The following is a 13,823-nucleotide window of genomic DNA, read 5'->3' as shown; positions in this document are numbered from 1 at the left end:
CGTGAGCTGGGTTGAGCGTGCCACTCACCCCTGCCAGGCACTTTTCCAGAGTGTCCAGAATGATGAGCTGGGAGAGGTGCAGATTCCGCTCCATCTCCGCGCTTGCGTTGACGTAACGTTTGCCCTGCTCACCACACCACGCTCACCACCGTCACTCACCACACGCTCACCACACCACGCTCACCACCATCACTCACCACACGCTCACCACCGTCACTCACCACACACTCACCACCGTCACTCACCACACGCTCACCACCGTCACTCACCACACGCTCACCACACCACGCTCACCACCATCACTCACCACACGCTCACCACCATCACTCACCACACACTCACCACCGTCACTCACCACACGCTCACCACACACTCACCACCGTCACTCACCACACGCTCACCACCGTCACTCACCACACGCTCACCACACACTCACCACCGTCACTCACCACACACTCACCACCGTCACTCACCACACGCTCACCACACACTCACCACCGTCACTCACCACACGCTCACCACCGTCACTCACCACACGCTCACCACACGCTCACCACACACTCACCACCGTCACTCACCACACACTCACCACCGTCACTCACCACACACTCACCACCGTCACTCACCACACGCTCACCACCGTCACTCACCACACGCTCACCACGTCACTCACCACACACTCACCACCGTCACTCACCACACACTCACCACCGTCACTCACCACACGCTCACCACCGTCACTCACCACACACTCACCACCGTCACTCACCACACGCTCACCACACGCTCACCACCGTCACTCACCACACGCTCACCACCGTCACTCACACCACGCTCACCACCGTCACTCACCACACACTCACCACCGTCACTCACCACACGCTCACCACCGTCACCCACCACACGCTCACCACCGTCACTCACCACACACTCACCACCGTCACTCACCACACACTCACCACCGTCACTCACCACACACTCACCACACACTCACCACCGTCACTCACCACACACTCACCACCGTCACTCACCACACACTCACCACACACTCACCACCGTCACTCACCACACACTCACCACCGTCACTCACCACACACTCACCACCGTCACCCACCACACGCTCACCACCGTCACTCACCACACACTCACCACCGTCACTCACCACACACTCACCACCGTCACTCACCACACGCTCACCACACACTCACCACCGTCACTCACCACACGCTCACCACCGTCACTCACCACACGCTCACCACACACTCACCACCGTCACTCACCACACGCTCACCACCGTCACTCACCACACACTCACCACCGTCACTCACCACACGCTCACCACCGTCACTCACCACACGCTCACCACCGTCACTCACCCACACACTCACCACGTCACTCACCACACGCTCACCACCGTCACTCACCACACACTCACCACCGTCACTCACCACACGCTCACCACCGTCACTCACCACACACTCACCACGTCACTCACCACACGCTCACCACCGTCACTCACCACACGCTCACCACGTCACTCACCACACGCTCACCACCGTCACTCACCACACGCTCACCACGTCACTCACCACACACTCACCACGTCACTCACCACACACTCACCACGTCACTCACCACACGCTCACCACCGTCACTCACCACACGCTCACCACCGTCACTCACCACACGCTCACCACCGTCACTCACCACACACTCACCACCGTCACCCACCACACACTCACCACCATCACTCACCACACGCTCACCACCGTCACTCACCACACACTTACCACCGTCACTCACCACACACTCACCACCGTCACCCACCACACACTCACCACGTCACTCACCACACACTCACCACCGTCACTCACCACACACTCACCACCATCACTCACCACACACTCACCACCGTCACTCACCACACACTCACCACGTCACTCACCACACACTCACCACCGTCACTCACCACACACTCACCACCGTCACTCACCACACGCTCACCACCGTCACTCACCACACACTCACCACCGTCACTCACCACACGCTCACCACCGTCACTCACCACACGCTCACCACCGTCACTCACCACACACTCACCACCATCACTCACCACACGCTCACCACCGTCACTCACCACACGCTCACCACCGTCACCCACCACACACTCACCACCATCACTCACCACACGCTCACCACCGTCACTCACCACACACTTACCACCGTCACTCACCACACACTCACCACCATCACTCACCACACACTCACCACCGTCACTCACCACACACTCACCACCGTCACTCACCACACGCTCACCACCATCACTCACCACACACTCACCACCGTCACTCACCACACACTCACCACCGTCACTCACCACACACTCACCACCATCACTCACCACACACTCACCACCATCACTCACCACACACTCACCACCGTCACTCACCACACACTCACCACCATCACTCACCACACGCTCACCACCATCACTCACCACACACTCACCACCATCACTCACCACACACTCACCACCGTCACTCACCACACGCTCACCACCATCACTCACCACACACTCACCACCGTCACTCACACCACGCTCACCACCGTCACTCACCACACGCTCACCACACGCTCACCACCGTCACTCACCACACACTCACCACCGTCACTCACCACACGCTCACCACCATCACTCACCACACACTCACCACCATCACTCACCACACACTCACCACCGTCACTCACCACACACTCACCACCATCACTCACCACACGCTCACCACGTCACTCACCACACGCTCACCACCGTCACTCACCACACACTCACCACCGTCACTCACCACACGCTCACCACCATCACTCACCACACACTCACCACCGTCACTCACCACACACTCACCACCGTCACTCACCACACGCTCACCACCGTCACTCACCACACGCTCACCACCGTCACTCACCATACACTCACCACCGTCACTCACCACACGCTCACCACCGTCACTCACCACACGCTCACCACCGTCACTCACCACACGCTCACCACCGTCACTCACCACACGCTCACCACCGTCACTCACCACACGCTCACCACCGTCACCCACCACACACTCACCACCGTCACTCACCACACGCTCACCACCTTCACTCACCACACGCTCACCACCGTCACTCACCACACGCTCACCACCGTCACTCACCACACACTCACCACCGTCACTCACCACACACTCACCACCGTCACTCACCACACGCTCACCACCGTCACTCACCACACACTCACCACCGTCACTCACCACACGCTCACCACCGTCACCCACCACACACTCACCACCGTCACTCACCACACGCTCACCACCTTCACTCACCACACGCTCACCACCGTCACTCACCACACGCTCACCACGTCACTCACCACACGCTCACCACCGTCACTCACCACACACTCACCACCATCACTCACCACACGCTCACCACCGTCACTCACCACACGCTCACCACCATCACTCACCACACACTCACCACCGTCACTCACCACACACTCACCACCGTCACTCACCACACGCTCACCACCGTCACTCACCACACGCTCACTACCATCACTCACCACACGCTCACCAAACGCTCACCATACGCTCGTGTGAGTGAGTGTGTGTGTGTGTGAGTGTGTGAGTGGGTGTGTGTGTGAGTGTGTGAGTGGGTGTGTGTGTGAGTGTGTGAGTGGGTGTGTGTGTGAGTGAGTGAGTGGGTGAGCGAGTGTGTGAGTGAGTGAGTGTGTGAGTGAGTGAGTGTTCGAGTGAGTGAGTGGGTGTGTAAGTGTGTGATTGAGTGTGTGAGTGAGTGAGTGGGTGTGTGAGTGTGTGAGTGTGTGAGTGAGTGGGTGAGTGAGCGTGTGAGTGTGTGAGTGAGTGAGTGAGAGCGTGAGTGAGTGTGTGAGTGAATGGGTGAGCGTGTGAGTGAGTGAGCGTGTGAGCGAGCGTGTGAGTGAGTGTGTGAGCGAGCGTGTGAGTGAGTGTGTGAGCGAGCGTGTGAGTGAGTGTGTGAGCGAGCGTGTGAGTGAGTAGGTGAGTGAGCGTGTGAGTGAGTAGGTGAGTGAGTGTTTGAGCGTGTGAGTGAGCATGTGAGTGAGCGTGTGAGTGTGTGAGTGAGTGAGCGAGCGTGTGAGCGTGTGGGTGAGCGGGCGTGTGAGTGTGTGAGTGAGTGAGCATGTGAGTGAGTGAGTGAGCGTGTGAGTGAGCGAGTAGGTGAGTGAGTGAGTGTGTGAGTGAGCGTGTGAGTGAACGTGTGAGTGAGCGAGCGTGTGAGTATGTGAGTGAGCGAGCGTGTGAGCGAGCGTGTGAGTGAGCGTGTGAGCGAGCGTGTGAGTGAGCGAGTAGGTGAGCGTGTGAGTGAGTGAGTGTGTGAGGTGAGCGAGCGTGTGAGCGAGCGTGTGAGTGAGCGTGTGAGCGAGCGTGTGAGTGAGCGAGTAGGTGAGCGTGTGAGTGAGTGAGTGTGTGAGTGAGCGAGCGTGTGAGTGAGTGTGTGAGCGAGCGGGTGAGTGAGTGAGAGTGTGAGTGAGCGAGTAGGTGAGCGTGTGAGTGAGTGTGTGAGTGAGCGAGCGTGTGAGTGAGTGAGAGTGTGAGTGAGTGTGTGAGTGAGCGAGCGTGTGAGTGAGCGTGTGAGTGAGTGAGTGTGTGAGTGAGTGAGCGTGTGAGTGAGTGAGCGTGTGAGCGAGCGTGTGAGTGAGCGTGTGAGCGAGCGTGTGAGTGAGCGAGTAGGTGAGCGTGTGAGTGAGTGTGTGAGTGAGCGAGCGTGTGAGCGAGCGTGTGAGTGAGCGTGTGAGCGAGCGAGTAGGTGAGCGTGTGAGTGAGCGTGTGAGCGAGCGTGTGAGTGAGCGAGTAGGTGAGCGTGTGAGTGAGTGTGTGAGTGAGCGAGCGTGTGAGTGAGTGAGAGTGTGAGTGAGTGTGTGAGTGAGCGAGCGTGTGAGTGAGTGTGTGAGCGAGCGTGTGAGTGAGTGTGTGAGCGAGCGTGTGAGTGAGTGTGTGAGCGAGCGTGTGAGTGAGTAGGTGAGTGAGCGTGTGAGTGAGTAGGTGAGTGAGTGTGTGAGCAAGTGAGTGTGTGAGTGGGTGTGTGTGTGAGTGAGTGAGTGGGTGTGTGTGTGAGTGAGTGAGTGGGTGATCGAGTGTGTGAGTGAGTGAGTGTGTGAGTGAGTGAGTGTTCGAGTGAGTGAGTGGGTGTGTAAGTGTGTGATTGAGTGTGTGAGTGAGTGAGTGGGTGTGTGAGTGTGTGAGTGTGTGAGTGAGTGGGTGAGTGAGCGTGTGAGTGTGTGAGTGAGTGAGAGCGTGAGTGAGTGTGTGAGTGAATGGGTGAGTGTGTGAGTGAGTGTGTGAGTGAGTGAGCGTGTGAGTGAGTAGGTGAGCGAGTGAGCGTGTGAGTGAGTAGGTGAGCGTGTGAGTGAGTGAGCGTGTGAGCGAGCGTGTGAGTGAGCGTGTGAGCGAGCGTGTGAGTGAGTGTGTGAGCGAGCGTGTGAGTGAGTGTGTGAGCGAGCGTGTGAGTGAGTGTGTGAGCGAGCGTGTGAGTGAGTGTGTGAGCGAGCGTGTGAGTGAGTGTGTGAGCGAGCGTGTGAGTGAGTAGGTGAGTGAGCGTGTGAGTGAGTAGGTGAGTGAGTGAGCGTTTGAGCGTGTGAGTGTGTGAGTGAGTGAGCGAGCGTGTGAGCGTGTGGGTGAGCGAGCGTGTGAGTGAGTGAGTGAGTGAGCGTGTGAGTGAGTGAGTGAGTGAGCGTGTGAGTGTGTGAGTGAGTGAGCGAGCGTGTGAGCGTGTGGGTGAGCGAGCGTGTGAGTGTGTGAGTGAGCATGTGAGTGAGCGAGTAGGTGAGTGAGTGAGCGAGCGTGCGAGTGAGTGTGTGAGTGAGTGAGCATGTGAGTGAGCGAGCGTGTGAGTGAGCGAGTAGGTGAGCGTGTGAGTGAGTGAGTGTGTGAGTGAGCGAGCGTGTGAGCGAGCGTGTGAGTGAGCGTGTGAGCGAGCGTGTGAGTGAGCGTGTGAGCGAGCGTGTGAGTGAGCGAGTAGGTGAGCGTGTGAGTGAGTGAGTGTGTGAGTGAGTGAGCGTGTGAGTGAGCGTGTGAGTGAGCGTGTGAATGAGCGTGTGGGTGAGCGTGTGAGTGAGTGAGTGAGTGAGTGTGTGAGTGAGTGAGTGAGTGTGTGAGTGAGTGGTGAGTGAGTGTGTGGGTGAGTGAGTGAGTGGGTGAGTGAGTGTGTGAGTGAGCGAGCGTGTGAGTGAGTGAGTGTGTGAGTGAGCGTGTGAGTGAGCGTGTGAGCGAGCGTGTGAGTGAGCGAGTAGGTGAGCGTGTGAGTGAGTGAGTGTGTGAGTGAGCGAGCGTGTGAGTGAGCGTGTGAGTGAGAGTGTGAGCGAGCGTGTGAGTGAGCGTGTGAGTGAGTGTGTGAGTGAGCGAGCGTGTGAGTGAGCGTGTGAGTGAGAGTGTGAGCGAGCGTGTGAGTGAGCGTGTGAGTGAGTGTGTGAGTGAGTGAGCGAGCGTGTGAGTGAGCGTGTGAGTGAGAGTGTGAGCGAGCGTGTGAGCGAGTAGGTGAGCGAGCGTGCCAGCCGGTGAGCGAGCGTGTGAGTGAGTGAGTAGGTGAGTGAGCGTGTGAGCGAGTAGGTGAGCGAGCGTGTGAGTGACAGTGTGAGCGAGCGTGTGAGTGAGTGAGTAGGTGAGCGAGCGTGTGAGTGAGTGAGTAGGTGAGCGAGCGTGTGAGTGAGCGAGTAGGTGAGCGAGCGTGCCAGCCGGTGAGTGAGCGTGTGAGTGAGTGAGTAGGTGAGTGAGCGTGTGAGTGAGTGAGCAGGTGAGTGAGCGTGTGAGCGAGTAGGTGAGCGAGCGTGTGAGTGAGTGAGTAGGTGAGCGAGCGTGTGAGCGAGTAGGTGAGCGAGCGTGTGAGTGACAGTGTGAGCGAGCGTGTGAGTGAGTGAGTAGGTGAGCGAGCGTGTGAGTGAGTGAGCAGGTGAGTGAGCGTGTGAGCGAGTAGGTGAGCGAGCGTGTGAGTGAGTGAGTAGGTGAGCGAGCGTGTGAGCGAGTAGGTGAGCGAGCGTGTGAGGGACAGTGTGAGTGAGCGTGTGAGTGAGTGAGTAGGTGAGCGAGCGTGTGAGTGAGTGAGCAGGTGAGCGAGCGTGTGAGCGAGTAGGTGAGCGAGCGTGCCAGCCGGTGAGCGAGCGTGTGAGTGAGTGAGTAGGTGAGTGAGCGTGTGAGCGAGTAGGTGAGCGAGCGTGTGAGTGAGTGAGCAGGTGAGCGAGCGTGTGAGTGACAGTGTGAGTGAGGGTGTGAGTGAGTGAGTAGGTGAGCGAGCGTGTGAGTGAGCGAGTAGGTGAGCGAGCGTGTGAGCGAGTGAGCAGGTGAGCGAGCGTGTGAGTGACAGTGTGAGCGAGCGTGTGAGTGACAGTGTGAGCGAGCGTGTGAGTGAGCGAGTAGGTGAGCGAGCGTGTGAGTGAGTGAGTAGGTGAGTGAGCGTGTGAGTGAGCGAGTAGGTGAGCGAGCGTGTGAGTGAGCGAGCAGGTGAGCGAGCGTGTGAGCGAGTGAGCAGGTGAGCGAGCGTGTGAGTGAGCGAGCAGATGAGCGAGCGTGCCAGCCGGTGAGCGAGCGTGTGAGTGAGCAGGTGAGCGAGCGTGTGAGCGAGTAGGTGAGCGAGCGTGTGAGTGACAGTGTGAGCGAGCGTGTGAGTGACAGTGTGAGCGAGCGTGTGAGTGAGTGAGAGTGTGAGCGAGCGTGTGAGTGAGCGAGTAGGTGAGCGAGCGTGCCAGCCGGTGAGCGAGCGTGTGAGTGAGCGAGCAGGTGAGTGAGCGTGTGAGTGAGCGAGTAGGTGAGCGAGCGTGCCAGCCGGTGAGCGAGCGTGTGAGTGAGCGAGCAGGTGAGTGAGCGTGTGAGTGAGCGAGCAGGTGAGCGAGCGTGTGAGTGAGCGAGTAGGTGAGCGAGCGTGTGAGTGACAGTGTGAGCGAGCGTGTGAGTGAGTGAGAGTGTGAGCGAGCGTGTGAGTGAGCGAGTAGGTGAGCGAGCGTGCCAGCCGGTGAGTGAGCGTGTGAGTGAGCGAGCAGGTGAGTGAGCGTGTGAGCGAGTAGGTGAGCGAGCGTGTGAGTGACAGTGTGAGCGAGCGTGTGAGTGAGTGAGAGTGTGAGCGAGCGTGCGAGTGAGTGAGTAGGTGAGCGAGCGTGCCAGCCGGTGAGCGAGCGTGTGAGTGAGTGAGCAGGTGAGTGAGCGTGTGAGCGAGTAGGTGAGCGAGCGTGCCAGCCGGTGAGCGAGCGTGTGAGTGAGCGAGCAGGTGAGCGAGCGTGTGAGTGAGCGAGCAGGTGAGCGAGCGTGTGAGTGAGCGAGTAGGTGAGCGAGCGTGCCAGCCGTTGAGCGACTGCTCCTGCTGCATCTCCTGCACCTACTCACCATGTTGTTGACGTTCTTGAGGATGGCGGTGAGTCCGCTCACCACCAGCGAAAACTTGTACTTTGACAAGTTGATGAGGCACTCCTTGTTGTGTTCCGTGCTCACTTTGCCGTGAGTGTTTTGGAGTCCCGCCTTGATGGGCAGCTGAGAGCGCGAGAGAGAGAGCGCGATTAGGGCGGTCGAGTTACAATCCGAAGAACCGGCAAGCTCTTTGCGGTACCGGGGTCTCGCACACTCACGCAACGTGCGCGCACACACGCGCGCACGCGCACTCACATACACTCGTAAATACACACACGCACCTACACACACTCACATACACTCGTAAATACACACACGCACGCACGCGCACTCACATACACTCATAAATACACACACACACGCACACACACACTCACATACACTCATAAATACACACACACGCACCTACACACACACTCACATACACTCATAAATACACACACACGCACACACTCACATACACTCATAAATACACACGCACGCACACACACACTCACATACACTCATAAATACACGCACGCACGCACGCGCACTCACATACACTCATATACACTCATAAATACACACACACACGCACGCGCACTCACATACACTCACATACACTCATAAATACACGCACGCACGCACGCGCACTCACATACACTCACATACACTCATAAATACACACACACGCACGTACACCTACACACACACTCACATACACTCATAAATACACACACACGCGCACACCTACACACACTCACATACACTCATAAATACACACACACACGCACACCTACACACACTCACATACACTCATAAATACACACACACGCACACACACACTCACATACACTCATAAATACACACACACACACGTACACCTACACACACACTCACATACACTCATAAATACACACACACGCGCACACCTACACACACTCACATACACTCATAAATACACACACACACGCACACCTACACACACACTCACATACACTCATAAATACACACACACACGCACACACACACTCACATACACTCATAAATACACACACACACGCACACACACTCACATACACTCATAAATACACACACACACGCGCACCTACACACTCACACGCACACACTCACATACACTCGTAAATACACGCACGCACGCCTACACACACACTCACATACACTCATAAATACACACACACACGCACACACACACTCACATACACTCATAAATACACACACACGCACCTACACACACACTCACATACACTCATAAATACACACACACGCACACCTACACACACACTCACATACACTCATAAATACACACACACACACTCACATACACTCATAAATACACACACTCACACGCACACGCACACACTCACATACACTCATAAATACACACACACACACTCACTCACATACACTCACATACACTCATAAATACACACACACACACACTCACTCGCACACACTCACATACACACACACGCACACACACTCATAAATATACACACACTCTCACATACACACGTAAATACACACACACACTCACTCACATACACTCACATACACTCATAAATACACACACATACACTCATAAATACACACACACTCACACACTCACATACACTCATAAATACACACACACACTCATAAATACACACACACACACTCACTCACATACACTCACATACACTCATAAATACACACACACACTCTCATACACACGTAAATACACACACACACGCACACCTACACACACACTCACATACACTCATAAATACACACACACACTCATAAATACACACACACTCACATACACTCATAAATACACACACACGCACACACACACACTCACATACACTCATAAATACACACACACACGCACACCTACACACACACTCACATACACTCATAAATACACACACACGCACACCTACACACACACTCACATACACTCATAAATACACACACACACACACTCGCACACTCACATACACTCATAAATACACACACACACACGCACACACACACACTCACATACACTCATAAATACACACACACACTCACTCACATACACTCACATACACTCATAAATACACACACTCACACGCACACACTCACATACACTCATAAATACACACACACACGCACACACACACTCACATACACTCGTAAATACACACACACGCACACACACACTCACATACACTCATAAATACACACACACACGCACACACCTACACACACACTCACATACACTCGTAAATACACACACACACCTACACACACTCACATACACTCATAAATACACACACACACGCACACACCTACACACACACTCACATACACTCATAAATACACACACACGCACACACACACTCACATACACTCATAAATACACACACACGCACACACACACTCACATACACTCATAAATACACACACACACGCACACCTACACACTCACATACACTCATAAATACACACACACGCACACACACACTCACTCACATACACTCATAAATACACACACACGCACCTACACACACACTCACATACACTCATAAATACACACACACACGCACACCTACACACTCACATACACTCATAAATACACACACACGCACCTACACACACACTCACATACACTCATAAATACACACACACGCACCTACACACACTCACATACACTCATAAATACACACACACGCACACACACACACACTCACATACACTCATAAATACACACACACACGCACCTACACACACTCACATACACTCATAAATACACACACACGCGCACACACACACACACATACACTCATAAATACACACACACACGCACACACACACACACATACACTCATAAATACACACACACGCGCACACACACACACACATACACTCATAAATACACACACACACGCACACACACACTCACATACACTCATAAATACACACACACACGCACACACACACTCACATACACTCATAAATACACACACACACGCACCTACACACACTCACATACACTCATAAATACACACACACACGCACACACACACTCACATACACTCATAAATACACACACACGCGCACACACACACATACACTCATAAATACACACACACACGCACCTACACACACTCACATACACTCATAAATACACACACACACGCACACACACACTCACATACACTCATAAATACACACACACGCGCACACACACACACACATACACTCATAAATACACACACACACGCACACACACACTCACATACACTCATAAATACACACACACACGCACACACACACACATACACTCATAAATGCACACACACACGCACACCTACACACACACTCACATACACTCATAAATACACACACACGCACACACACACACTCACATACACTCATAAATACACACACACGCACACCTACACACACACTCACATACACTCATAAATACACACACACACACTCACATACACTCATAAATACACACACACGCACACACACACACTCACATACACTCATAAATACACACACACGCACACCTACACACACACTCACATACACTCATAAATACACACACACACACTCACATACACTCATAAATACACACACACACACACTCTCATACACACGTAAATACACGCACGCACTCACACACACGCACATACACGCACATACACACGTAAATACACACACACACTCACTCACATACACTCACATACACTCATAAATACACACACACTCACACACGCACATACACTCATAAATACACACACACACACTCTCATACACACGTAAATACACACACTCACATACACACGTAAATACACACACACACTCACGTACAGACACACACTTACTCACACACCTACTCACACACATACATACATACTCACACACCTATTCACACACATACACACGCACATACGTACAGACACACGCACACACGCGTTGCACACGCACGCACACGCGTTGCACACGCACGCACACACGCGTTGCACACGCACGCACACGCGTTGCACACGCACGCACACACACTCACACTTACATACACACAAACTCACTAGCACACACACTCACACACATACACACTCGCACACACTCTCACACACTCACAGACACACTCACACACTCACACACACTCGTACACACGCTCACACTTACACACAAACACATACACACTCGCACACACTCACTCACACACTCGCACACACACTCACACTTACATACACACAAACTCACTAGCACACACACTCACACACATACACACTCGCACACACTCTCACACACTCACAGACACACTCACACACTCACACACACTCGTACACACACTCACACTTACACACAAACACATACACACTCGCACACACTCACTCACACACTCGCACACACACTCACACTTACATACACACAAACTCACTAGCACACACACTCACACACATACACACTCGCACACACTCTCACACACTCACAGACACACTCACACACTCACACACACTCGTACACACACTCACACTTACACACAAACACATACACACTCGCACACACTCACTCACACACTCACACACACACACTCACACTTACATACACACAAACTCACTAGCACACACACTCACACACATACACACTCGCACACACTCTCACACACTCTCACACACTCACAGACACACTCACACACTCACACACACAAACTCACTAGCACACACACACTCGCACTTACATACACACAAACTCACTAGCACACACACTCACACACATACACACTCGCACACACTCTCACACACTCACAGACACACTCACACACACTCGTACACACACTCACACTTACACACAAACACATACACACTCGCACACACTCACTCACACACTCGCACACACACTCACACTTACATACACACAAACTCACTAGCACACACACTCACACACATACACACTCGCACACACTCTCACACACTCACAGACACACTCACACACTCACACACACTCGTACACACACTCACACTTACACACAAACACATACACACTCGCACACACTCACTCACACACTCACACACACACACTCACACTTACATACACACAAACTCACTAGCACACACACTCACACACATACACACTCGCACACACTCTCACACACTCTCACACACTCACAGACACACTCACACACTCACACACACAAACTCACTAGCACACACACACTCGCACTTACATACACACAAACTCACTAGCACACACACTCACACACATACACACTCGCACACACTCTCACACACTCACACAGACACACTCGCACACACACTCGCACTTACATACACACAAACTCACTAGCACACACACTCACACACATACACACTCGCACACACTCTCACACACTCACAGACACACTCACACACACTCGTACAC

At 53.6% G+C, this 13,823-nt stretch overlaps 1 protein-coding gene across 1 annotated transcript in view; it reads right to left on the bottom strand.

The window, feature by feature from the left end:
- Window positions 1-13,823, bottom strand: part of LOC144740949 (neurofibromin-like) — a gene marked incomplete at its 3' end in the record, with an annotated part of 55,325 nt that overhangs the window by 30,261 nt on the left and 11,241 nt on the right. Inside the window, exons 2-3 of the mRNA XM_078623640.1 lie at window positions 8,400-8,543; window positions 29-124 (exon numbers count right to left, since the gene is read on the bottom strand). Coding sequence (XP_078479766.1) covers window positions 29-124; window positions 8,400-8,543 — 240 coding nt within the window. The remainder of the gene's footprint in view (window positions 1-28; window positions 125-8,399; window positions 8,544-13,823) is intronic.

This window comes from Lampetra planeri, unplaced genomic scaffold (assembly GCF_965212315.1).
Source record: "Lampetra planeri unplaced genomic scaffold, kcLamPlan1.2.h2 scaffold_358, whole genome shotgun sequence".
NCBI classification, from domain to species: domain Eukaryota; kingdom Metazoa; phylum Chordata; class Hyperoartia; order Petromyzontiformes; family Petromyzontidae; genus Lampetra; species Lampetra planeri.
The sequence above is the reverse complement of the archived record's forward strand: the minus strand, read 5'-3'. Positions and strand labels throughout refer to the sequence as shown.